We start from the raw sequence: 27,038 nt of genomic DNA, 5'->3' as shown, positions 1-27,038 counted from the left end.
GTTACATTAGATTTAAACATGTCAATTTCACTATTGCTATTGTCTCTTAAAAAAAATTCCCCACAACCCGATATATATCATACCAGTCTGTGCCCAAAACGGTTGAGACTTTTAGCCCGAAATTGCCTTTTAGCATGATTTTCAGTTAAATTTAGTGTTATGATGTGGACAGTTTTAGCTAAGCTTCATAGACCAAATGAAATTTTACTAGACTCGGTCTTTGGACTAGTGGCTTAAATCGCAGACTGTCATACTAGCTGACTATTTGATGGGATGCTCATTTTTCAATCCAAACACATCCAGTCTCAGATTAAGCAATGAATAGTGCCTTTAGATGGAGACAGTATGTGTGTCTATTTTGTCGGATGCGTGCATATTAATCTGTTGTTTGTTTTCAGGAGAGAGTTATCTCGTATAATGGGGCGCAGAGCGGTGGAGATTGATGTGAAGTTGCTGTTGTTTGCGATACAACGCACCACCAACTTTGAGACTCTGATATCAAAACGTTTCATGGGCGTTACTCTGAATGAGGCACAGGTATGATTCTAATTACGTTCACCATTTGACATAATTACATATTAGTTAGTCTCACTTGTCTACTTCCATGCCAGTGTATTGGCTGCAGGTAATTGCATATTTGTTCAATTATTCCTTATTCTCCAACCATTCCACTGATTTGTCTGTGGTTGTCAAGTTGATCCAAGCTGTTTCAAATTGTGCCAAGTTGTTGTCAGGTTGATCCAAGCTGTTCGAAGTTGTCCCAAGCTGTTGTCAGGTTGATCCAAGCTGTTCCAAGTATTTCCAAGTTGTTGTCAAGTTGATCCAAGCTGTTCCAAGTTGTAGTCAAGTTGTTTTCAAGTTGTTGTCAAGTTGTTCCAAGTTGTTGTCAAGTTGTTCCAAGCTGTTCCAAGCTGTACCAAGTTTTTCCAGGTTGGTCCAGTTTAGTCCAGTTTGGTCCAAGTTCTCCCAAGGGACTCATTTATTAAGGGGCCTGGGAGGTTGAGATTGGTCTTAGGACTATCCTATTTTGCATACACCATCCTCCCATTTTATGTAACGTTTTTATTTTCATCCCAATGACCTGCATCACTTCAGGCTATCCTAGCATCTCAAGCTGACAAGCCATCATTTGACTGAAATACTGTTCAAAGCAGCTATAAATCCAACTCACTCACTCACTCACATCTCCCAACAATCAAATGATTTGAATATGGCTGTCATAAATGTCTGAGGTAAAGTTTTTCCATCCCAGGGGAAGCCTCCCACTCCAGCTCCAGCACCATCAACAAACCCCTTTGAAGAATCAACAAACCCTTTTGAAAATGAGAGTGATCAGGAAGTCACATCCCCGTCAGGAGAGGAGTCCAAGGTAGATAACTCTCTTGGATTAGGATTCTTTTACATTAAGTAATACGTTACCACTGTTATACCGAGGCTGTTGTCTCCCACAACTGCTGCTATAGCGAAATCTACCACAGAGATCTCAATTACCTCATGCAGCACGTGCGTAGCCACCTAGCTGCCATGTGACACCCTTCACTCTTGTCTCTTCGCTTGCTCTAGCAAGACGTACAATAAACTGCTCAAGCGTTCCTGTTTCTCCGACCATTCGGTGATATTTATTACTGTTTATTCTCTCTAATAAACTGTGCTTTTACGGGGCGTTTGCTGTAACTACGCTTGGAAATATTTTTCCCGCCAAAAGGAAATATTTTTCCCGCCCTTTTTTTCTATATACTTGCGGGGTGTCTCGTATGCACGTTGCGTCTTACGTTCCCCTGTTCTCGTATATCTTGGGGTTTTTACATCACTTATTCCTCTATATGTTATATGTGTATGTTCTATATTCCCATTGCTCGTTTATTTCCTTGTGAAAATACTCGTTTGTGACTATTTGTGGTGCGTGTGTTGTAACCATGTTTTGCTCTTTGTTCATAGTACAAACAAAATGTCTGACATGGATGTTTCGCCGTCCTCCACCCCCTCTACCCCCGCAACCAGGAGCTGCGGGGTGTGCCGCAAGCGAGCGCTACCGGCTGTATGTGCAGTCCGTTTCCACCCCTGTGGTGGCCGGCTCTGGGAAGTAGCCCCGCCCTGAGGGCTCCGGTATGGGCAATCAGCTGCCCTTTCGCGGGAAGACGGGGAACTGGGGGAAGCCCAAGTCGTCTAAGGACGGCAAGGGCCCCTCCAGGTGACTCTCATTGGAGGGGTTCGTATGCCGACAGCGCCAACTTCGGTTGGCCCTAAGGCGAACCCGAGTCACTTGGCCCTGAACAGTTGCGCCTGCCGCAGCCTGTCAGGCCCCCCTTTCCTTCCCCAGTGGGAGCCAGACTCCAGACTTACTGGGAGAATTGGGAACAAGTGTTCGACGACCCGTGGGTGGTCAACACGATTCGGCTCGATCTCAAAGTGAATCCGCCGCTCACAGTTGCCCCGTCGGCAGGTTTCTATTCGGAAACCGATCTTCCCTTCCTCGCCGATGCCATCGGCAGGTTGGTGGAGAAGAGGGCAGTTCGGGAGTTAGCTCTACCAGAAATAACACCGGGGTTTTACTCCAGGATATTTCTAGTTCCCAAGAAGGACAGTGCCCAACTCAGAATGATTCACAACTTGAAATCGTTCAACGAGTTCTACCTGCGCAAGCCGCCCAAGTTCAGAATGTTGAGCTTGGCGGACCTGAAAGCACTGATTATGCCAGCCGACTGGCTCGCTTCGATCGACCTGAAGGATGCTTATCTGCATGTTCCGATTCACCCGGTTCATCACAAGTATCTCAGGTTTGTCTTTCAAGGCAGGCACTACGAATGGGTTGTACTACCATTCGGTCTTTCATCCGCTCCCTGGCTGTTCACCCGGTTAACCACCCCCATAGTGGGGTTCCTCCACCGGAGGGGTGTCCGGTACTTCGCGTACCTGGACGACTCGCTAGTAGCAAATCGAATGACGGACACCCTGTCACGCCATCTCGTTTTCGCACGTCGGCTCTTGGAGCAATTGGGGTGGATTTTCAATCTCCCCAAGAGCGAGTTAACCCCTTCTCAGAACTTGCAGTTCATCGGAGGTCGGTTCAACACGGTGTCCCATCGCCTCTTTGTCCCCCCAGACCGGTGGCACAAAATTCAGGCGATGATTGCCAAAGTCTTAGCGGTGCAACAGACTGTTCACTTTTGGGAACAGCTGTTAGGGCTACTTGTATCAGCCCAGGCCTGCACCGAACGGGGTCGGCTCCAACTCCGCCCGCTGCAACGGTTTTTAATCCAGTTGTTAGCTACGGAGGTGAACAGTGCGACCGTCGCCCTCCCGGATCGGCTCCAACCGCATCTGGAGTGGTGGACGGTCCCTTACAACGTCTTATCAGGAGTCTCTATGCGGCCCTACCGGGCCACGTTGACCCTGTATACAGACGCCTCTCTAGTGGGCTGGGGCGCCCATCTAGAGGGGGAGGTGAGCTCGGGGCTGTGGTGCGTAGACGAAGTAGGTCTTCACATCAATTGTCTCGAGTTCAAGGCAGTGATCAACGCAGTCAATCACTGGAAGCATCGTCTCGTCGACGCCCGGCTCATGCTGGCGACAGACAACACGACGGTAGTGTCCTATGTGAACAAACTGGGGGGAACCCACAGTCACTCGCTACTCGATCTCACGTTCGAGTTTTACGCTCTGGTGGACAGTGTCCCGTGCCAGATACGCGCCCGTCACATCCCAGGTGTGCGGAACGTACTGGCCGACGCTCTATCGAGGCCTCAGGATCCGAGCCCCACAGAGTGGATGCTGAACCCAGTAGTGTTTCAGTGGCTGTGCGAACGTTTGGGTCGTCCGATGGTCGACCTGTTCGCAACGCGGTTCAACAATCAACTCCCGTTGTTTGTATCACCAGTCCCGGACCTGAGGGCCATCGATCACGATGCTCTCGCGTTAGACTGGACGGGCTTGGACGCTTATGCTTATCCGCCGACAGCGTTGATACCACACATTCTAAGCCGGCTCCGAGGAGTTCGCTGTCGAATGTTACTGATCGCGCCCATGTGGCCGAACAGATCGTGGTACCCCGACTTGCTGACCCAGGTCATGCAGTCGCCACTTCCACTGCCTGTGAGACCGGATCTCTTGATCCACCCTCACACCCGTCAGCTTCATCCAAACGCAGGGCAGTTCAATCTGCACGCGTGGATGTTGTCACCGAGCGTCTGAGGAGTAAAGGTTTTTCTCGCCGGGCGTCTCGGGCATACGTTAGTATGCATCGTGATTCTACCCAGAAGGTGTATAATGCACGTTGGGTTATTTTCACGAAGTGGTGTTGTAAACATCACATTCATTCGCCAGATAAGGTATCTGTGCAGGATATTGCTCGTTTCATGTCTCACTTGCGAGAGACCCGGAAACTCTCCGGGGGTTCCATTGCCAACTATGTCTCGTCCATTGCTACGGTACGGGACGTTGCTATGGGTACCAGTCTCTCCAAAGAGCCGGTGATACGGGGTATTATCAAGGGTTTCAAACAGCACGATCTTAAGAAGGGCCGCCTTCGGGCACCGGCCTGGGATCTTTCCCTAGTGTTGCAATCACTTACGGAAGCTCCGTATGAACCCTTGCATAGTGCTTCGTTCCCGCATGTGACTTGGAAAACAGCATTTCTCCTCTCCTTTGCCACGGCGGCAAATTCATGCACTCGATGTCGCCAAGGTACGATTCGATAGGGGTGACGAAGGAGCGGTCCGCCAGGGCCTGCTCATGGGCTTCGTCGCCGAGAATCGGGCAAACGGAGAGAGAATTCACTGTAAGATCACTCAAAGAAATCTTACATCCTGCTGATACTGAGGACAGAGCGCTGTGTCCGGTTAGGGCCCTTAAGTATTATCTTAAGGCTTCGAATGAACGTTGACAAGGGCGTGACCGTCTGTTCATATCGTGTAACCCTAATCGCACGGTTGACCTAACTCGCAACTCGATTGCGTTGTGGCTTCGTTCTGTCATCAATCTGGCGTACCGGTCTCGGGGGTTACCGGTAGCGGGGTCAAACCCGCACGAGATCAGGGCGCTAGCGGCAACATTTGCCCTACACTCGAATATCTCTGTTCGCAGAATATTACGAGGTTGTTACTGGCGTTCTGACTCGGTTTTTGCCAATCATTACCTCAAACAGGTCGCTGATGCCGTCGTGGAGAGTGTGCACCGTCTCGGCCCGCGGATCGCGGCGCAAGCGGGCACCTAAGGGGTGTGCCCAGCGCAATTCCGAACTCCTCAGGCGTCAGACCTTGCACGGTAGTCAATCTGGGTCGTCTCCAATGTTCCCACTGCCGTGGGTACAGGAGTTGGGGTCCCGCAAACCAGCGCACTCACACCACAGGTGAGGGCGGCTTTTTGTGTGCTTTGTCCTTATTTGTATTTTGACAATTATGTATTTAATTGTCTGTCGTGTATCCCAACCTTGTGATGCATGCTTACAAATACTGGAATTAGGTCACGCGCCTAATGCATACTTTAAGTAGGCTTGCTCTGGGATATACGGTCTGAAGGAAATTAATTTCCCTCTTTTCGACTGTTTAACCTGATCTAAGATTAAGCTCACGCGGATACAGTGTTCTCATCCGCTGCGGCGATGAAATACCTATCCAGTGGGGCAGTTTGGAGTCACCAATCGTTTTGGCAATGACGATTGAGCCTTACGGTATGCGCTTGACAGTGCTTTGGTATTCCTATAGGGTAACGCCTAGCTAGGTGCATGCGCATCGAGTGCTTCCGCCTTGGTGTTTACTTCCGCTGGTCGGAAGGAACGCTAGCAGTCAGGATTCGGGTTGTAGGTGCTCCCCACCGCCTACTGTGGTAGTCAGCCTCGGTATAACAGTGGTAACGTATTACTTAATGTAATTTGTAGAATTTTCCTATTCGGAATATTCTATAAGTAATACGTTACCACTGGGCTGCTGCCCGCCCGTCCGTCCCCCGAGCACTTGCTCTCGCAAGAGACAAGAGTGAAGGGTGTCACATGGCAGCTAGGTGGCTACGCACGTGCTGCATGAGGTAATTGAGATCTCTGTGGTAGATTTCGCTATAGCAGCAGTTGTGGGAGACAACAGCCTCGGTATAACAGTGGTAACGTATTACTTATAGAATATTCCGAATAGGAAAATTCTACAATATTCCCATTGCTCGTTTATTTTCTTGTGAAAATACTCGTTTGTGACTATTTGTGGTGCGTGTGTTGTAACCATGTTTTGCTCTTTGTTCATAGTACAAACAAAATGTCTGACATGGATGTTTCGCCGTCCTCCACCCCCTCTACCCCCGCAACCAGGAGCTGCGGGGTGTGCCGCAAGCGAGCGCTACCGGCTGTATGTGCAGTCCGTTTCCACCCCTGTGGTGGCCGGCTCGTCCGGTCGGGGTCCCCTTGCGGGTACCACCACCACTGCTGCGGCGGATCCCTTGGCGGCCCGTGGGCTGTCCGGGGATTCCCTCGCTGCATTACTTGCATAACTTGTGGACTCCAAGCTGGCGGCCTTATCTCAGGATAGGCCGCTGGCTGTTCCGTCGGACGCGGGGTCCACCGGTACGGCGGCGGCTCCCGTGGTCACCGGTCCTTCCCCCGAACCGTTGCTCCCGCTATCGGTTAAGGACCGCGTGGCCATGGTTTATGACCTCTTTGAGGACATGCCCCGGCCGGTACCGCGGGGAATCCACGACTGTGGGTTCCTCCGAGGTATACGATGAGTCTTCAAACATGGCTTTCCCCGCATCAACCTTGCTGCGCGGTATCAAGCCTTCCTTGGAGAACGCCTTCGCGGCGGCCTCCGGTCGGGGTCTCACGTTGCCTCCGACGTCGTGGAGAAAGGGTTTATTCCCGGTACATGACCTTGCCTTTCCCGAGGCTGGTCCTACCGCGGAGGCCCATGTTGAGCGGTTGGGTGTCCGTGCCCCACCGGCTACTACGGTAACGCAAGCTACCTTGCACCAGCTGGACGCCCTCGCTCGGCACTCCATGTCTCACGGAGACACTTACTTGGCTGCAGCGGCCAGTCTGGTTGAAGGTTCTCCCACGGACCGTGACCAGCGCATTTACAACTGCCTGCTCAGTTTAAATGCTTCCCTGGAGTACGTTGCCGAGGACTCTCGGCACACACTTGCTCTTGTTGGGTCCCTGCATAGGCGCCTGGGTGCCGCTCCTAACCGGAGCGCGCCCCAGGCTGCTGCGGCCGGTAGGTCTAAGGGGTCGGGTTCTTCTTCCTCTGGGAAGTAGCCCCGCCCTGAGGGCTCCGGTATGGGCAATCAGCTGCCCTTTCGCGGGAAGACGGGGAACTGGGGGAAGCCCAAGTCGTCTAAGGACGGCAAGGGCCCCTCCAGGTGACTCTCATTGGAGGGGTTCGTATGCCGACAGCGCCAACTTCGGTTGGCCCTAAGGCGAACCCGAGTCACTTGGCCCTGGACAGTTGCGCCTGCCGCAGCCTGTCAGGCCCGCCTTTCCTTCCCCAGTGGGAGCCAGACTCCAGACTTACTGGGAGAATTGGGAACAAGTGTTCGACGACCCGTGGGTGGTCAACACGATTCGGTACGGCTATCGGCTCGATCTCAAAGCGAATCCGCCGCTCACAGTTGCCCCGTCGGCAGGTTTCTATTCGGAAACCGATCTTCCCTTCCTCGCCGATGCCATCGGCAGGTTGGTGGAGAAGAGGGCAGTTCGGGAGTTAGCTCTACCAGAAATAACACCGGGGTTTTACTCCAGGATATTTCTAGTTCCCAAGAAGGACAGTGCCCAACTCAGAATGATTCACAACTTGAAATCGTTCAACGAGTTCTACCTGCGCAAGCCGCCCAAGTTCAGAATGTTGAGCTTGGCGGACCTGAAAGCACTGATCATGCTGGCCGACTGGCTCGCTTCGATCGACCTGAAGGATGCTTATCTGCATGTTCCGATTCACCCGGATCATCACAAGTATCTCAGGTTTGTCTTTCAAGGCAAGCACTACGAATGGGTTGTACTCCCATTCGGTCTTTCATCCGCTCCCTGGCTGTTCACCCGGTTAACCACCCCCATAGTGGGGTTCCTCCACCAGAGGGGTGTCCGGTACTTCGCGTACCTGGACGACTCGCTAGTAGCAAATCGAATGACGGACACCCTGTCACGCCATCTCGTTTTTGCACGTCGGCTCTTGGAGCAATTGGGGTGGATTTTCAATCTCCCCAAGAGCGAGTTAACCCCTTCTCAGAACTTGCAGTTCATCGGAGGTCGGTTCAACACGGTGTCCCATCGCCTCTTTGTCCCCCCAGACCGGTGGCACAAAATTCAGGCGATGATTGCCAAAGTCTTAGCGGTGCAACAGACTGTTCACTTTTGGGAACAGCTGTTAGGGCTACTTGTATCAGCCCAGGCCTGCACCGAACGGGGTCGGCTCCAACTCCGCCCGCTGCAACGGTTTTTAATCCAGTTGTTAGCTACGGAGGTGAACAGTGCGACCGTCGCCCTCCCGGATCGGCTCCGACCGCATCTGGAGTGGTGGACGGTCCCTTACAACGTCTTATCAGGAGTCTCTATGCGGCCCTACCGGGCCACGTTGAACCTGTATACAGACGCCTCTCTAGTGGGCTGGGGCGCCCATCTAGAGGGGGAGGTGAGCTCGGGGCTGTGGTGCGTAGACGAAGTAGGTCTTCACATCAATTGTCTCGAGTTCAAGGCAGTGATCAACGCAGTCAATCACTGGAAGCATCGTCTCGTCGACGCCCGGCTCATGCTGGCGACAGACAACACGACGGTAGTGTCCTATGTGAACAAACTGGGGGGAACCCACAGTCACTCGCTACTCGATCTCACGTTCGAGTTTTACGCTCTGGTGGACAGTGTCCCATGCCAGATACGCGGCCGTCACATCCCAGGTGTGCGGAACGTACTGGCCGACGCTCTATCGAGGCCTCAGGATCCGAGCTCCACAGAGTGGATGCTGAACCCAGTAGTGTTTCAGTGGCTGTGCGAACGTTTGGGTCGTCCGATGGTCGACCTGTTCGCAACGCGGTTCAACAATCAACTCCCGTTATTTGTATCACCAGTCCCGGACCTGAGGGCCATCGATCACGATGCTCTCGCGTTCGACTGGACGGGCTTGGACGCTTATGCTTATCCGCCGACAGCGTTGATACCACACATTCTAAGCCGGCTCCGAGGAGTTCGCTGTCGAATGTTACTGATCGCGCCCATGTGGCCGAACAGATCGTGGTACCCCGACTTGCTGACCCAGGTCACGCAGTCGCCACTTCCACTACCCTCACACCCGTCAGCTTCATCCAAACGCAGGGCAGTTCAATCTGCACGCGTGGATGTTGTCACCGAGCGTCTGAGGAGTAAAGGTTTTTCTCGCCGGGCGTCTCGGGCATACGTTCGTATGCATCGTGATTCTACCCAGAAGGTGTATAATGCACGTTGGGTTATTTTCACGAAGTGGTGTTGTAAACATCACATTCATTCGCCAGATAAGGTATCTGTGCAGGATATTGCTTGTTTCATGTCTCACTTGCGAGAGACCCGGAAACTCTCCAGGGTTCCATTGCCAACTATGTCTCGTCCGTTGCTACGGTACGGGACGTTGCTATGGGTACCATTCTCTCCAAAGAGCCGGTGATACGGGGTATTATCAAGGGTTTCAAACAGCACGATCTTAAGAAGGGACGCCTTCGGGCACCGGCCTGGGATCTTTCCCTAGTGTTGCAATCACTTACGGAAGCTCCGTATGAACCCTTGCATAGTGCTTCGTTCCCGCATGTGACTTGGAAAACAGCATTTCTCCTCTCCTTTGCCACGGCGGCACGTGTATCCGAAATTCATGCACTTGATGTCGCCAAGGTACGATTCGATAGGGGTGACGAAGGAGCGGTCCGCCAGGGCCTGCTCATGGGCTTCGTCGCCGAGAATCGGGCAAACGGAGAGAGAATTCACTGTAAGATCACTCAAAGAAATCTTACATCCTGCTGATACTGAGGACAGAGCGCTGTGTCCGGTTAGGGCCCTTAAGTATTATCTTAAGGCTTCGAATGAACGTAGACAAGGGCGTGACCGTCTGTTCATATCGTGTAACCCTAATCGCACGGTTGACATAACTCACAACTCGATTGCGTTGTGGCTTCGTTCTGTCATCAATCTGGCGTACCGGTCTCGGGGGTTACCGGTAGCGGGGTCACCGGTAGCGGGGTCAAACCCGCACGAGATCAGGGCGCTAGCGGCAACATTTGCCCTACACTCGAATATCTCTGTTCGCAGAATATTACGAGGTTGTTACTGGCGTTCTGACTCGGTTTTTGCCAATCATTACCTCAAACAGGTCGCTGATGCCGTCGTGGAGAGTGTGCACCGTCTTGGCCCGCGGATACCTAAGGGGTGTGCCCAGCGCAATTCCGAACTCCTCAGGCGTCAGACCTTGCACGGTCGTCTCCAATCTGGGTCGTCTCCAATGTTCCCACGCCGTGGGTACAGGAGTTGGGGTCCCGCAAACCAGCGCACTCACACCACAGGTGAGGGCGGCTTTTTGTGTGCTTTGTCCTTATTTGTATTTTGACAATTATGTATTTAATTGTCTGTCGTGTATCCCAACCTTGTGATGCATGCTTACAAATACTGGAATTAGGTCACGCGCCTAATGCATACTTTAAGTAGGCTTGCTCTGGGATATACGGTCTGAAGGAAATTAATTTCCCTCTTTTCGACTGTTTAACCTGATCTAAGATTAAGCTCACGCGGATACAGTGTTCTCATCCGCTGCGGCGATGAAATACCTATCCAGTGGGGCAGTTTGGAGTCACCAATCGTTTTGGCAATGACGATTGAGCCTTACGGTATGCGCTTGACAGTGCTTTGGTATTCCTATAGGGTAACGCCTAGCTAGTTGCATGCGCATCGAGTGCTTCCGCCTTGGTGTTTACTTCCGCTGGTCGGAAGGAACGCTAGCAGTCAGGATTCGGGTTGTAGGTGCTCCCCACCGCCTACTGTGGTAGTCAGCCTCGGTATAACAGTGGTAACGTATTACTTAATGTAATTTGTAGAATTTTCCTATTCGGAATATTCTATAAGTAATACGTTACCACTGGGCTGCTGCCCGCCCGTCCGTCCCCCGAGCACTTGCTCTCGCAAGAGACAAGAGTGAAGGGTGTCACATGGCAGCTAGGTGGCTACGCACGTGCTGCATGAGGTAATTGAGATCTCTGTGGTAGATTTCGCTATAGCAGCAGTTGTGGGAGACAACAGCCTCGGTATAACAGTGGTAACGTATTACTTACAGAATATTCCGAATAGGAAAATTCTACAAAACTTTTCTCTAGGACATATTGACCGCCCCCTGTGGTCAAGTGGATAGATCATCTGCCCGGAGAGCGGAAGGTCTTGGGTTTTATCCCCAGCCATGTCATACCAAACAACGTCAAAAGATGGTACTTGTTGTTACCCTGTCAGCATGAAGGGTCGAAAACAAGGAGTGGTCGGCTGTGGGCTAGCACTATAAAATCGGCATTAGTCCAAACTAGTCAAAGCACCATTTGACCCCACCACGCCCCTGGGTATACAGAGTATACATGTAACATTTAATCTAAGGCTTAAAAAAATTAAAGAAATTGGTTCTTAGTCAATTACTCTTGAAAATATAGTGCAGGCGGGCGGCCTGTTGAAACTAGTATGTAACCAAATAAACAGTTGTGAAAGGGCTACAAGCATACAAACTCCTATTGCTGCCATAACCATAACACGAGATGCGCAGTAAAGCGGTGCGCATGTAAAGGGAAGTAACTGTGTGCTATATTGGATCACATTGTTTTTGTGTATTAGGATCTTTATGATTTTTTTTTAAAAATGGAAATAAAAATGAAACGTGTGGCGGTCTTTATGGTGATGTGGGCAGTGCTTGTGAACCAAGACTAATATTTTTTTAGCCTAACATGGCAATTTTGACTTAATAAATTCTCTCTTTTGTATTTCAGTCAGTTGCAAAATCTCAAGCCACTCCTTTCACTGGAATTATCTCTCGATGTTTTGAAGCTCATCTGAATATATACATTGAATCACAAGATAGGTAAGTAGTTGTCTTAAAACAGCCCTGTTTGGTTACCTGGGTTAGGACTGATCTCTCTCTCTAGAAGTGATCTTTGCAGGTACGAGTCGACTAAGTGGATCGGGTTGTTAGATTGTCACTTGGTTGATTGCGTGTCAACATGCCCTGATGGCGAAGGTAGTTTCTCTTGGTGTCAATCAGTGGATGTCTGGTCCAGACTCAGATATTTACAAGCAGTTGTCATGTAGCTGGGATATGGCTGAGTGTGGCGTTAATCAACAAAGTCAACTGATATTTGGCTACCCATTGAATTGCTTTTGCATTGTACCAACGTTTTTTTTAACAAGGCATGCAGCATTGTGACATGAAAATTATATCCATTACATATTGTTTTTGATTATTTATCCTAAATATATTATTTTTTATTCATTTATAATATATTATGTTTTTCAAATTTGTGGGTGTAATTAGATATTTGATGCACAGAAAATTGCTTCCATATAGGATTGAAAGAAGAAGGAAGAAATGATAGTGTGAAAGAGGATATGTATATAAATATACAATTTAATGTAAAATTTACAATATTCCAAGCTGAAATTTCCAATCGTTTAATATGCTCTCACACCAAAATATCTGAAAACAACTTATCTGCTAATATTTATCTGTTAATTATGCAACATATGTTTGTATCCTAAAGTAATGTTTCTAGTAATGTTTGTGATATCTGTATTTTACTGTATTCAGGAATCTAGCTGAGCTTATTGGGCGCTTCCTGGAGGATCTGCGACAGCACGGCACACCGCGTATGGAGACTGATGAGGGAAGCAACGTACTGCCCAGCTGTGCAGACCTGTTCGTGTTCTACAAGAAGTGTATGGTCCAGTGTTCCCAGTTGTCCACTGGTCAACCCATGCAAGACCTCACCAAAACATTCCAGAAGTATCTCAAGGAGTACGCCATCAGGGTCCTGCTCAACAATCTACCCAAGTAAGTATCTCAAGGGTACGCCATCAGGGTCCTGCTCAACAATCTGCCCAAGTAAGTATCTCAAGAAGTAGGCCATCAGGGTCCTGCTCAACAATCTGCCCAAGTAAGTATCTCAACAGTACGCTATCAGGCCCAAGTAAGTATCTCAACAGTACGCTATCAGACCAAAATAAGTATCTCAACTGTACGCTATCAGGCCCAAGTAAGTATCTCAACTGTATGCTATCAGACCAAAATAAGTATCTCAACTGTATGCTATCAGACCGAAATAAGTATCTCAACTGTATGCTATCAGACCGAAATAAGTATCTCAACTGTATGCTATCAGACCAAAATAAGTATCTCAACAGTACGCTATCAGACCAAAATAAGTATCTCAACTGTATGCTATCAGACCAAAATAAGTATCTCAACTGTATGCTATCAGACCGAAATAAGTATCTCAACTGTATGCTATCAGACCGAAATAAGTATCTCAACTGTATGCTATCAGACCAAAATAAGTATCTCAATTGTATGCTATCAGGCCCAAGTAAGTATCTCAACTGTATGCTATCAGGCCCAAGTAAGTATCTCAACTGTTTACTATCAGGCACAAGTAAGTATCTCAACTGTACGCTATCAGGCCCAAGTAAGTATCTCAACTGTATGCTATCAGGCCAAAGTAAGTATCTCAACTGTATGCTATCAGGCCCAAGTAAGTATCTCAACTGTATGCTATCAGGCCCAAGAAAGTATCTCAACTGTACGCTATCAGGCCCAAATAAGTATCTCAACTGTATGCTATCAGGCACAAGTAAGTATCTCAACTGTTTGCTATCAGGCACAAGTAAGTATCTCAACTGTTTGCTATCAGGCCCAAGTAATTATCTTAACTGTGGGTTTGAAAAGGCCTTGAATTTTACAGTCTCTCTTGAATAGTCTTTGTTTTTTGTGTCAACCTTTAAAAGCCTTGAAAATAACCAAAATAGCTTGAAAAGCCTTGAATTTGTGATGTTCATACTGCATTTTATGTCTTAAGACTAGTTTATAGTAAGCTGATATTAGCCGACTAAGGACAATAACGCAACAAAAAGCAACCCTTGGAAATGACAGTTAAAAGCCTTGAAAAGGCCTTGAATTATTGTGCATTGATATCTGTATGAACCTTGGAATTGGTACCGGGTAGGATGAGATGGTAATATGACTGTCTCACAGGCACCTTGGCGTATTCAACCCGGGAGCTGAAGCTGAGAATGAAAATCGAGTGCACACTGGTGGGGGAAATAAATGATGTCTTGCACCATGTTGCTATTATTAATACCAACAACTCCCTCCTGTGATTCAGGCTGAGCAATCAGAGCAGCAGCATCAGCTCGGCGACAGGGCTGATCCAGAGCATCCTGAAGGAGGGGGAGGTGACGAAGCTGACGGAGGAGGAGCAGTGTCGGACGTGCAGCATCCTGTGTACTGCAGAGTACTGCATGGAGACTACGCAGCAGCTGGAGGAGAAGCTGCGTGAGAAGGTGGACGACCGTCTTGCAGCAAATATTGATCTCAACGCAGAGCAGGATATGTTTCACAAGTGAGTACCAGTGTAGACAAATATGTGTCATAGTATTCACATATGTCTATTAGCATTATATCCTGATTTCAGACGGTGTATGTCTATGTTGTTTACAGATATTTTGTTTTAATGCTACATCCAGACCTTATGTTTCAGCGTGTTATGTCCAGACATTGTATATCAGTGTTATATCCAGACATCATGTTTCAGTGTTATATCCAAGCATCATGTTTCAGTGTAATATCCAAACATCGTGTTTCAGTGTTATATCCAAACATCGTGTTTCAGTGTTATATCCAAACATCTTGTTTCAGTGTTATATCCAGACATCGGTTTTCAGTGTTATATCCAGACATCATGTTTCAGTGTTATATCCAGACATCATGTTTCAGTGTTATATCCAGACATCATGTTTCAGTGTTATATCCAAACATCGTGTTTCAGTGTTATATCCAGACATCATGTTTCAGTGTTATATCCAGACATCACGTTTCAGTGTTATATCCAGACATCATGTTTCAGTGTTATATCCAAACATCATGTTTCAGTGTAATATCCAAACATCGTGTTTCAGTGTAATATCCAAACATCATGTTTCAGTGTTATATCCAAGCATCATGTTTCAGTGTTATATCCAGACATCATGTTTCAGTGTTATATCCAGACATCGTGTTTCAGTGTTATATCCAACTGCATCCAGCTGCTGGTGCAGGACCTGGAGACTGCATGTGAGCCGGCGCTGACAGCCATGAGTAAGGTAAGTCCACAGGATCATGTCTCTCTGAATGAGTACCTGTCTTCACTGAAAGAGTACCTGTGGAAAATCTCAACACTGATTACAATAATACATGCAAAAAAGTTGGATTTAGTAAAGGTTTCAAGATTAAAACTTCGCAATGCATGCTTCACTGACAGTTGGAAAAGCCGGCCATGAATGGTTACTTGGGCATGCAAGAAACCAATGATTGTGGGGTCGTTGCCCCAATCATGTTTCTAGATTTTTCAGCACCACACCGGTGCTCGTTGGTTTCACCAAAGTGGTAAACTTCTGATACATCACTGCAAGCTTTCCTCCCACATCAAGCTGACACGCTGTGATATAACTGGAATACTGTTCATAGTGGCATTATACCTCACTCACTCACTCACTCACTCACTCACTCACTCACTGAGACTGAATGATCAACACCAACACATTTAAGGTCCTGCTGTTTCATATTAAGGAAGGGATGTTTGAGGAGGAGTCTGCGCTTTGTATTTGAGACTGATTATGTTTTCAGTCTGCATTTCAAGGCATGCCATTTTTTTCACTGTAAGAACAATCCAAACTGTTCTGTTTTACTCACAGCACGTTATTTTACAGAACATCCAACATGTACAGTGAACAATATATTTCTGCGGTAAAAAGAAAGTAACACGCCAACTTCCCGAATATCTGAATATTAATATTAAAGGGTCGGTCTCTAATGGATTCATGCCTTGTGTAATTGTAGACCTGGGCCCACTTGCACAAAGCGATCTTAGTGCTAAGATGATAGTAACTCCCATACTTTAACATAGGCTTACAATAGTCTTAGCACTAAGATTGCTTTGTGCAAGTGGGCCCTGGGGTCTGTTCCACAAAGCGATCTTAGCACTAAGACTATAGTAAGCCTATGCTAAAGTATGGGAGTTATGATCATCTTAGCGCTAAGATCGCTTTGTGCAAGTGGGCCCTGGGGTCTGTTCCACAAAGCTGTCGTGGCACAAATGTGATCGTAACTCCCATACATTAACACAGACTTACGACTGTCATTGCACTATGATCGCTTTGTGGAATGGGGTCCTGTGTATTAGGATGTTGATACATTTGTAGATGCCATGGTCCACCATCGAGGCTGTGGGAGACCAGAGCGGCTACGTGACGGCCATCTCCTCCCACCTGAAGACCAACCTGCCCATCATCAGGGACAACCTGGCAGCATCCAGGAAGTACTTCACTCAGTTCTGTGTCAAGTTTGCGAAGTAGGTGTCACACAGTTACAACTATGGCATTCATTGTATGTCTCATGATGTTTGTTTGTTGTTTAACGCCACACTCTGCAATATTCCAGCTATATGACGGAGGTCTATAAATAATCAACTCTGGACCAGACAATCCAGTGATTGACATCATGAGCATCGATCCACACAATTGGGATACGATGACATGCATCAACCAAGTCAGCGAGCCTGACCACCCTATCCCGTTAGTCGCCTCTTACGACAAGCATAGTTGCCTTTTATGGCAAGCAAGGGTTGCGGAAGACCTATTCTACCCTGGATGTAATGTAATCATGTTGATATTTTATCTTGAAATTAGTACTGTGACAGTTGTTATAGGTTTGGAAAGGTTTACCTCATGGACAGGTTTACCACTTACTTAGTTGATGTAATAGCCTTGTAACCCTGTGGGGATTCAGAGTTTGAATTGGTCTCCAGCATCCTAATGGATTGGATGGTCCGACTCAGCGACTTGGCTGATGGTATGTCATCGTACCCCGACAACATGGATCGTTGCTCATAATATTAATCACTGGATTATCTATCCCGGAGATGATTTTGTACAGGCTGCCATTATGTTGTTGAAATATTGCTGTGCCAACAATAAACAAGACAAACTGTAGATACAAGACACTTCATCAAACATTTCATGTGTTTCTGTTACAGCTCCTTCATACCAAAGTTCATCAACCAGCTGTGTAGGTGTAAACCCAGCAGCACTGTGGCAGCAGAACAGGTGAGGAGTACATGTTTATTCTGTTTATTGACCAGCTGTGACGATGTAAACTCAGCAGAACACATACATCTTGATCCCCACAAATTTTCAACCAACTGCATTTATTTTAATTTTGCTTCCAATTTTTCCACAGCCCTGTGGAGTTCTGGGTTCAGTAGATCTCCATCAACCTGTGATTGTCGTAAGATCTGATCATGGATCAGGTGGCCAGTCTATGATGATTTCACTAATATGTTAAACATCTATTACAGGCATTAATGCTGGCTTTTACTAAGTTACCTAACACATGTTCACATGACTCACAAGGGAAAGTAGCACATTCCTTTTGTGTCCCACACAAGTCAGGGTGGGGAGAAGATGTACTGGTCCTCTTGTGTCCCACACAAGTCAGGGTGGGGAGAAGATGTACTGGTCCTCTTGTGTCCCACACAAGTCAGGGTGGGGAGAAGATGTACTGGTCCTCTTGTGTCCCACACAAGTCAGGGTGGGGAGAAGATGTACTGGTCCTCTTGTGTCCCACACAAGTCAGGGTGGGGAGAAGATGTACTGGTCCTCTTGTGTCCCACACAAGTCAGGGTGGGGAGAAGATGTACTGGTCCTCTTGTGTCCCACAGTCAGGGTGGGGAGAAGATGTACTGGTCCTCTTGTGTCCCACACAAGTCAGGGTGGGGAGAAGATGTACTGGTCCTCTTGTGTCCCACACAAGTCAGGGTGGGGAGAAGATGTACTGGTCCTCTTGTGTCCCACACAAGTCAGGGTGGGGAGAAGATGTACTGGTCCTCTTGTGTCCCACAGTCAGGGTGGGGAGAAGATGTACTGGTCCTCTTGTGTCCCACACAAGTCAGGGTGGGGAGAAGATGTACTGGTCCTCTTGTGTCCCACACAAGTCAGGGTGGGGAGAAGATGTACTGGTCCTCTTGTGTCCCACACAAGTCTGGGTGGGGAGAAGATGTACTGGTCCTCTTGTGTCCCACAGTCAGGGTGGGGAGAAGATGTACTGGTCCTCTTGTGTCCCACACAAGTCAGGGTGGGGAGAAGATGTACTGGTTTGTAAGGTTCGTGTATTTGTTGGACAGTTGCTTCTGGACACTCACAGCTTGAAGACTGTGCTGCTGGACCTCCCGTCTCTCGGCTCCCAACTCAACAGGAAGGCCCCCGCCAGGTGAGACACTAAGTTGAACACAAATTGAAATTTGAAATACAGACACTAAGCACACCTCTTTGTGGAAAACAGACACTAAGCACACCTCTTTGTGGAATACGGATACTAAGCATCCCTCTGGATGAAATACAGATACTAAGCACCCCTGTAGATGCATTACAGACACTAAGCTCTCCTCTGGGTGAAATACAGATACTAAGCACCCCTGTAGATGCATTACAGACACTAAGCTCCCCTCTGGGTGAAATACAGATACTAAGCACCCCTGTAGATGCAATACAGACACTAAGCTCCCCTCTGGGTGAAATACAGATACTAAGCACCCCTGTAGATGCAATACAGACACTAAGCATCCCTCTGGATGAAATACAGATACTAAGCACCCCTGTAGATGCATTACAGACACTAAGCTCCCCTCTGGGTGAAATACAGATACTAAGCACCCCTGTAGATGCATTACAGACACTAAGCGCCCCTCTGGATGAAATACAGATACTAAGCACCCCTGTAGTGCTATACAGACACTAAGCATCCCTCTGGATGAAATACAGATACTAAGCACCCCTGTAGATGCAATACAGACACTAAGCTCTCCTCTGGATGAAATACAGATACTAAGCACCCCTGTAGATGCAATACAGACACTAAGCGCCCCTCTGGGTGAAATACAGATACTAAGCACACCTCCAGATGAAATACAAATTCTAAGCACCGCTCTGGGTGAAATACAAAAATTAACCACCACTCTAGGTGAAATACAGACATCATGTACCCCTCTAGGTAAAATTCAAACACTAGGCATCCCTCTAGGTGCAATACAGACATCATGTACCCCTCAAGGTAAAATACAAACACTAGGCATCCCTCTAGGTGCAATACAGACATCATGTACCCCTCTAGGTAAAATACAAACACTAGGCATCCCTCTAGGTGCAATACAGACAATAAGCAACCCTCTGGATGCAATACAAACACTAAACACCCCTTTAGGTGCAATACAGACACTAAGCATCCCTCTGGATGCAATACAAACACTAAACACCCCTATAGGTGCAATACAGACACTAAGCAACCCTCTGGCTGCAATGCAAACACTTAGGCACCCCTATAGTTGCAATACAGACAGGAACCACCCATCTGGGTGAAATACAAACACAAAGCACACTGTCAGGTTAGATACTCTCTGTACAGCTGTCTGACAGTGTTGGACACCCCTCATTCTTCCCGGTATGCAGTAACTGAGCAAGGGAGGTGACAGTTTTGATGTTAGTATTGCTACTTTGGAGAACAGGGCCCTGAGTTGATCTTATGTGTAAGCCTCATCCTTTGTGTTTTGAGTGACAAGATTGCAGTGTTGCCTGGAAGGATGTCACACACCCTCATCTGTTTTTATCCCACTCATTTCAGTTTTACAAAGATTGTTGTCAAGGGAATGACAAAAGCGGAGATGATATTGAAGGTATGTTACTTTGATATTGACTGTGTTATATAAACAGTAATAATCTCTGTTAATGTAAGACAGATGACAAAGATATAGTATGAGTATAGCATGTATAGTGTGCATCCAAGGATAATGTGCACCCCCCTCTAGGGGATTCAGTATTTTGGGACAAAAGATTTTTCGAGTATTATGTGCAGAAAAAATTATTTCGTACCCCTTCAGCACATTTAGGTAAACAAACGGGTGATGAAAAACATTGTCCTCACAAATTTGATATAAATTATCACTTTGATTCTCCGTATAACCTGTATTTCCTGTTTTTACCAGGCATTGTTTTACATGCAGAGAATAAGTTTACAATGTGTATTTTCTCAAAGTATGGCATTTATGATACATTCTCTGTCAACTTAAAGCCATGTCAAGGTGTCAGTAGCGGTAGTCTGACCGTGGTTGCTGTAAATAACAGTGAGTGGTGCGATCTACCAGTCACTTCACATGCGATTTCGCCCAAATCATTGTAAACAACACTGTTGCCTACTTCTGCTACAGGTCGTGATGTCCCCCCATGACCCTCCCCAGGGCTTCGTGGACAACTTTATCAGGCTCCTCACAGACTCTGACATCAACGACTTTCAGAGGGTTCTTGATATGAAGGTAGGCTTGAGTTGATAGTGTCGGGACATATCACTGAACAACAAACAACTGAACAAGGCTCTCAAACCAAGGGGTCTTATTGTAACAATGATTGATGTGTTGGTGACACAATGACCAGAAATAGAGCAAGTACATATATATATGCTTACTTTATGACCTGAGACTAAACATGTTCAAATAAGTGAGTGACTTTTTGATTTAGTCACCCTGTGGGGATTCTGATTTGGATTGGTCAGCAGCAATCTGGTCTTTTCGTAAGAGGCAACCATATGGATCTGGTGGTCTGGCTGGGTGACTTGGTGGGTAGCGTGTCCTCGTTCCTTTGTAGCGTGGATGTTTGCTCGCAATATCGATCACCCGTGAAGATCTGGATTTGAATAGGTCATCAACAACCCATGCTTGTTATGAGAGGCCACTATGCTTGTCGTAAGAGGCGACTAACGGGATCGGGTGGTCAGACTCGCCGAATTGGTTGATGCATGTCATCGTATCCTAATTGCCTAGATCGATGCTCACGATGTCAATCATTGGACTGTCTGGTCCAGACCTAATTGTTTACAGACCACCGTCATATAGCCGGAATAGTTGAGTTCAGCGTCCAACAACATACAAATAAACAAACAAACAAACAAACAAACAAACAAAACATAATATCGAACACTGAATTGACCAGTCCACTGTCATACTTTTGGAATATTGCTGAACGTGGCATTAAACAACAAACAAACAAACTTTAATTTCATCAGAACTTCAGAATCCTGCTGGAGAGGATGATGATAGTGAGTTGAGTCATGATGCTGTCTGTTCCCCAGGGCTTGCGTCGCAGCGAGCAGAGTCACCTGATCGACATGTACCGAGTGAGAAACCCTGCAGGATCCAGCTCCAGTCTAGGGGAGGGAACTGCTGTTGGGTCACACGCCCAGGGATCATCACCAGAACCAGAATCAAGTAGAATTAAAAAATTAGAAAGGCTTATAAAAAAACGATTATAGGTATTCATTTCATTAAAGGCTGCTTGTTTGGTTGTATATTATTTTGTAATTGTAAGCTGTGTTATGTTTAAATAATTTGTATATTCATTTGTACATTTAAGAATTTTGTAAATAAATGGTTGTGTATTAGGAATTGTCAAACATATATCTGCAGTTTCACCGTCATTGTATTATATACAATTATTTATTAGTGTGTTATATCTTACTCAGCTGTTAGAGCTTGGAGCTGAAATTGATAACTGGCGTGGTCATTACTGTAGTCAGTGTAATTAACACCCTCACTATGGGACCAGTCATTTATCACAGGGGTTGGGTCGTTCCAGAGGCTTTTGATGCATTATTGTACTGAAAATAATTAACCCTCCCTTAATGCTTGTCACATGTCAGATAACCCTCACCACGTCTTTGTTCATTGTTTACATGACCCTCCCTGAAGAGACAAAGTGCAAAAAATCATTATGTTTTAGAATGAAATGTCCTCAGTACTCCAAATGAGTGCAATTCGTATCAGCACATCTTTGAGTTGTTTTTTTGCAGAATCCCGAGTAAACTTCTTGCCAATCTGTAATCTACTGATAGTATCTGGATCAGTGGGGTAGCGTAGTAGCAGTTGCGCGTCCTGTGATACTGCTAAATAGTGCTAAAAGAGGCGTAAAACCTTACTCACTTTCTATATATTAGGACTCGACCGTCTCTGTGGTGTAGTTGATAGAGCGTCTGCCCAGAGCCTGAAGGTCTGTGGTTCAATTCCTCTCCGTATCATGAGATAAGGTATTAAAAGATGGTTCTTGTTGTTACCCTGCATGGCATAGGGCTTTAAGGGGATAAAACTTGGTCTATTCAGCTCAGAGTCAGTATACTGAGTGAAGCACCATTATAAGTTTCATCATATGATAGACTAGTATATATTTAGATCGTTAGTTAATCATACGATTACATTTCGAAGACAAAAAATTTACAAAATTACTTAAAGATGGGACCTATGAAGATCCAGGGTAGAATAGGTCATCAGCAACTCTTGCTTGTCGTAAGAGGCAACTATGCTTGTCGTAAGAGGCGACTATGCTTGTTCTAAGAGGCAACTATGCTTGTTGTAAGAGGCAACTATGCTTGTTGTAAGAGGCAACTATGCTTGTTGTAAGAGGCGACAATGCTTGATGTAAGAGGCAACTATGCTTGTTGTAAGAGGCGAATATGCTTGTTGTAAGAGGCAACTATGCTTGTTGTAAGAGGCAACTATGCTTGTTCTAAGAGGCAACTATGCTTGTTGTAAGAGGCATATATGCTTGTTCTAAGAGGCAACTATGCTAGTCGTAAGAGGCGACTAATGGGATCGCTAGATCAGGCTCGCTGACTTGGTTGATACATGTCATCGTATCCCAATTGCGTGGATCGATGCTCACGATGTCAATTTCTGGATTGACCAGACTTGATTATTACAGACCGCCATCATATAGCAGGAATAATGCTGTTTGTGGTGTTAAATAACAAACAAACTTAAAGATGGAATTATGGTCATCAAGATAGCATGTTTGTAATTCTGAATATTTTTGGCATAGATATGTCTGACATTATGATAACCAGCAATTGGTTCCCACTCAGGAGGTATCTTATTAAGCTCCCACTTAGCCTTCTGACTTGATGGACTACCTCAGGGGTTTGTAGATAGAGCATCTACCTGAAGAGCAGAAGGCCGATAGGTCAATCCTGGTGGGCGTCATACCAAAAGACGTTAAAAGATGGTACTTGTTGTTACCCTGTCTGGCGCTCGACATTAAGGGGCTAAAACAAGAACTGGTCGGCTCAGAGTCAGTATACTGTGTCTGAGCGGGGTATTCATAAACTGCGGCATGGTATCTCAGTGAGCTAGCACTATAAATCGGCATCAGTCCGGTTTAGTACAAGCAGCCACACACGCACACACATGTGCATGCACGTCGCTATATAAGTGCAATAAACTTGGACGCGACGTTAAACCCCATTTCACCTCACCTCATCTCACCTTAGTTGCGGACTTAGTAAAACACCTCCTGTGCTTGTTATGTTGCCTGCAGTATATTTATCAAGATGTGGAGTGATATTGGCATCACAGTGGAATGTGAAATGGAATACTGATATAAAATCCCAATAGTCTACTCCTGGACGATAATAGACTAAGGCTTTGTCCTAGAAATAAAGTTATCTTATTTGAAAATAAATGTCAACAAAATGCAAAATATAATCCAAATGTAGGCTACAACAATGCTTAATTACAGCTGAGACTTGCCAAATTCTAGACTTGAGATGGATTCTTTATTTATTCTTTAGGCTCTGGGAGGCAGACTAGGGTGATAACTGAACTTATTTATGTTATCAAGGGGCATTTCTAAGTGTGCATAATTTGTTAAATCGCAAATTTGTTATTTCAGACCTTTTCACAGGGAACTGTACCATCTGCATGTACTGTTTTCAGTATTAGGAGAGCATCAGTAGTGTTTTATGTCACTACAGGTACCAGTAAATCAATGTAGCATCATACAGGTTCTTTTCTGTAATTTCAGTATCCTTCACACATCTACATCTATTGACAATGTCCTTTACTGGTATAGAGAAACATGTTGTGGACTTTGTCGTGTAGATGGTGTAGGAACTACATGATCTGTCCAAGTGATGCAGTGATGATGTTGGGATCCGCCTTCAAGGGACCACTAGATCTGAGAAATATTTGTGTCCGTGCAATATTTATGTGAGGTGTGCTACTGTTGATTTGCAACATTCCAATGGCTGTGTTAATATGTCTAATAACATGGAATAAATAAAAAAACAAATGAATTCTATATTTTATATGTCAGATGAGAGATTATTAGAAACAGTCCCCAGACGGCATTTATGATTCTTTCTTTGTTTAAACAAATCTTAGTGACTTATGGAAAAAAGGTAAGACTGCCATAATAGATATTCTTGAAGTTGTGGTTACAGCTATCGTAACATTATCTTACTTACATCACAGTGAGCTCTTTTGTGATGGAGTTAACATAAGTTGGGGTGAGAGAGAGAGAGAGAGATTGATTTTCATGCTATTCCTTGGGCTATGTTTAGGGCTTGGAGATGATGACCCTAGGTCATGGATGTACCATTCCACTTCTCCGGCATTCAAAATTCAAGTCATCAAGATAAGAAAGTTATGGCCACTGTATTCTGTGATGCAAAGGATGGGGTCCTTTTTGATTAATTAGAAAGTCAAAAGACAATTACCAGTGCCTACTCATTTGCTTAATCGCCTGAGAGATTCTATCAAAGAAAAGCGTTGGGGAATGCTGACTGCTGGAGTTCTTCTTTTTCATGACAATGCCTCTTCTCACACCTCTCAACTTGTAAAGGCTGTTGTGCGACAGTGTGGTTTAAGGAGCATCCCCACACTCCATACTTGCAATACTTGGCGCAAAGTGATTTCCATCTGTTACCTAAACTGAAGGAACATCGTAGGAAAACGTTGACCTCAAAGCTGCCATGAATGGGTATTTCAGGGTGGCTTCACAAAACTGTTTTTAATTTGTGTAGGGGTGGAAAGGGCCAATGTCTGTATTTTGGCCCTTTTTGACCCTCAGGAATTTGCATGGGATTTAACATATGAGATTGATAAACTACTACTGAAAGTACAAAAATATACTATTGAAGTACTTTTAAATGATCTAAATTAATGTCAACTTTGTTGTAATAGTTGAAATATAATACCTTCAACAGAGCTGGCGCTGTTCTATGGAACCTTCAACAGAGCTGGCGCTGTTCTATAGAACCTTCAACAGAGCTGGCGCTGTTCTATTGAACCTTCAACAGAGCTGGCGCTGTTCTATGAAACCTTCAACAGAGCTGGCGCTGTTCTATGAAAGCTTCAACAGAGCTGGCGCTGTTCTATTGAACCTTCAACAGAGCTGGCGCTGTTCTATAGAACCTTCAACAGAGCTGGCGCTGTTCTATGGAACCTTCAACAGTGCTGGTGCTGTTCTGTGGAACCTTCAACAGTGCTGGTGCTGTTGCTGTCCTATGGAACCTTCAACAGAGCTGGCACTGTTCTGTGGAACCTTCAACAGAGCTCACGCTGTTCTATGGAACCTTCATCAGAGCTGGCACTGTTCTATGGAACCTTCAACAGAGCTGGCGATGTTCTATGGAACCTTCATCAAAGCTGGCGCTGTTCTATGGAACCTTCAACAGACTGCGGACTAATCACTAGTGGTATAGTCTTTGCATTGTACTGTATTGATACATATACCCGCCTTGTTGGGACTGTAATTGTGGCAATTGCAGCGAGGTCAGTCAAGTGTGTGTGAAGTGAGTTGAAAGCTGAAAAACAAGTTTGAGTGTGTGGACGTTACGATTTGTTTTGAACTGTTAGTCAACAGCGGAATTTTACGCTTAATGTGGATACCTGGGGCAACAGGACATTGGACATATCTGAGTATAAATGATGACAAACATAGATGGAATTTGCATGGACAAAAGGTGAGTTCGACACCACCGGGAATTTCGACCAAGTTCAACACAATGAGATTCGTTGAGAAAACATGAAGTAGAATTGATTGCAAAATAATTGGGCTGTACCGTATCACAATTGTTTGGGGTGTGTGTGTGTGTTAGGGGGCGGTTGGTGGGTTGGCTTACCACGATAAAACCATTCTCACTTAAGGTTAGGGAACGTGCATGAATTTAGCAGATGAACTGCTGTTTGAGTCAATGGTAAGTCTTATTAACATGTTGTCTGGTGCCACGATAGTCAGTGGTGTGGCGTTGCATTGACAAGCATGCTAATCCTATGTGTGTTTCCATCTGTATAGTTGAAGATTATATTGTGGGGTATTTTCTGCATGTCATTGATAGTTCTGTTGTCGAAACACACGCTTTGGTGCATGCATGTGTGAATGTGTCTCTGACGTGTGCGTGCGTGCGTGCGTGCGTGCGTGAGTGCGTGCACATATGGGAAAGCCAGCAGGGTACCAGCATTTAATGTCAGATGTACATACCTAAAGGACAGTTGTTTTATACATGTCAGCAATATCAGAGATGTTGGTTGGTTGGTTGTTTTGTTGTTTTATGCCGCACTCAGCAATATTCCAGCTATATGACGGCAGTCTGTAAATAATCAAGGCTGGACCAGACAATCCAGTGATTGACATCATGAGCATTGATCAACGCAATTGGGATCAATGACATGCTTCTTCAACCAAGTCAGCGAGCCTGACCACCCGATCAGTGATGTATCCTCTTCGGGGACTTTGTTATTCTACAGAAATACAAAAGATCCTTGTGGAGGCCATTGTAGTCACCGTCCCTGTTTTCACTTTCTCTGTTGGCACGAGGGCGTTGTTTGATTCCGCTGTCCTTCCATAGCATATGTCATGGTTTAGCAGTGGGACTATTGGAACATGAAGCCAAATATTTCAGGACTATTTTGATTCCTAAAAGCCAACGAGTATCTTTAAGAACTACAAATTTTTTACACCT

At 46.1% G+C, this 27,038-nt stretch overlaps 1 protein-coding gene across 1 annotated transcript in view; it reads left to right on the top strand.

Moving 5' to 3' along the window:
* Window positions 1-24,333, top strand: part of LOC139456479 (vacuolar protein sorting-associated protein 53 homolog) — a 34,022-nt gene extending 9,689 nt beyond the window's left edge. The window contains exons 9-20 of the mRNA XM_071238210.1: window positions 399-537; window positions 1,253-1,369; window positions 11,947-12,038; window positions 12,762-13,004; window positions 14,332-14,568; window positions 15,229-15,307; window positions 16,406-16,554; window positions 17,239-17,308; window positions 18,385-18,470; window positions 19,878-19,929; window positions 20,461-20,565; window positions 21,378-24,333. Coding sequence (XP_071094311.1) covers window positions 399-537; window positions 1,253-1,369; window positions 11,947-12,038; window positions 12,762-13,004; window positions 14,332-14,568; window positions 15,229-15,307; window positions 16,406-16,554; window positions 17,239-17,308; window positions 18,385-18,470; window positions 19,878-19,929; window positions 20,461-20,565; window positions 21,378-21,557 — 1,549 coding nt within the window. The 3' untranslated portion in view covers window positions 21,558-24,333. The remainder of the gene's footprint in view (window positions 1-398; window positions 538-1,252; window positions 1,370-11,946; window positions 12,039-12,761; window positions 13,005-14,331; window positions 14,569-15,228; window positions 15,308-16,405; window positions 16,555-17,238; window positions 17,309-18,384; window positions 18,471-19,877; window positions 19,930-20,460; window positions 20,566-21,377) is intronic.
* Window positions 24,334-27,038: the final 2,705 nt, after the last annotated feature.

The sequence above is a fragment of the Haliotis cracherodii genome, unplaced genomic scaffold, assembly GCF_022045235.1.
Source record: "Haliotis cracherodii isolate W230 unplaced genomic scaffold, xgHalCrac1.p SCAF_11, whole genome shotgun sequence".
Classification (NCBI taxonomy): Eukaryota; Metazoa; Mollusca; class Gastropoda; order Lepetellida; family Haliotidae; genus Haliotis; species Haliotis cracherodii.
This window is presented reverse-complemented; position numbering and strand designations above follow the sequence as displayed.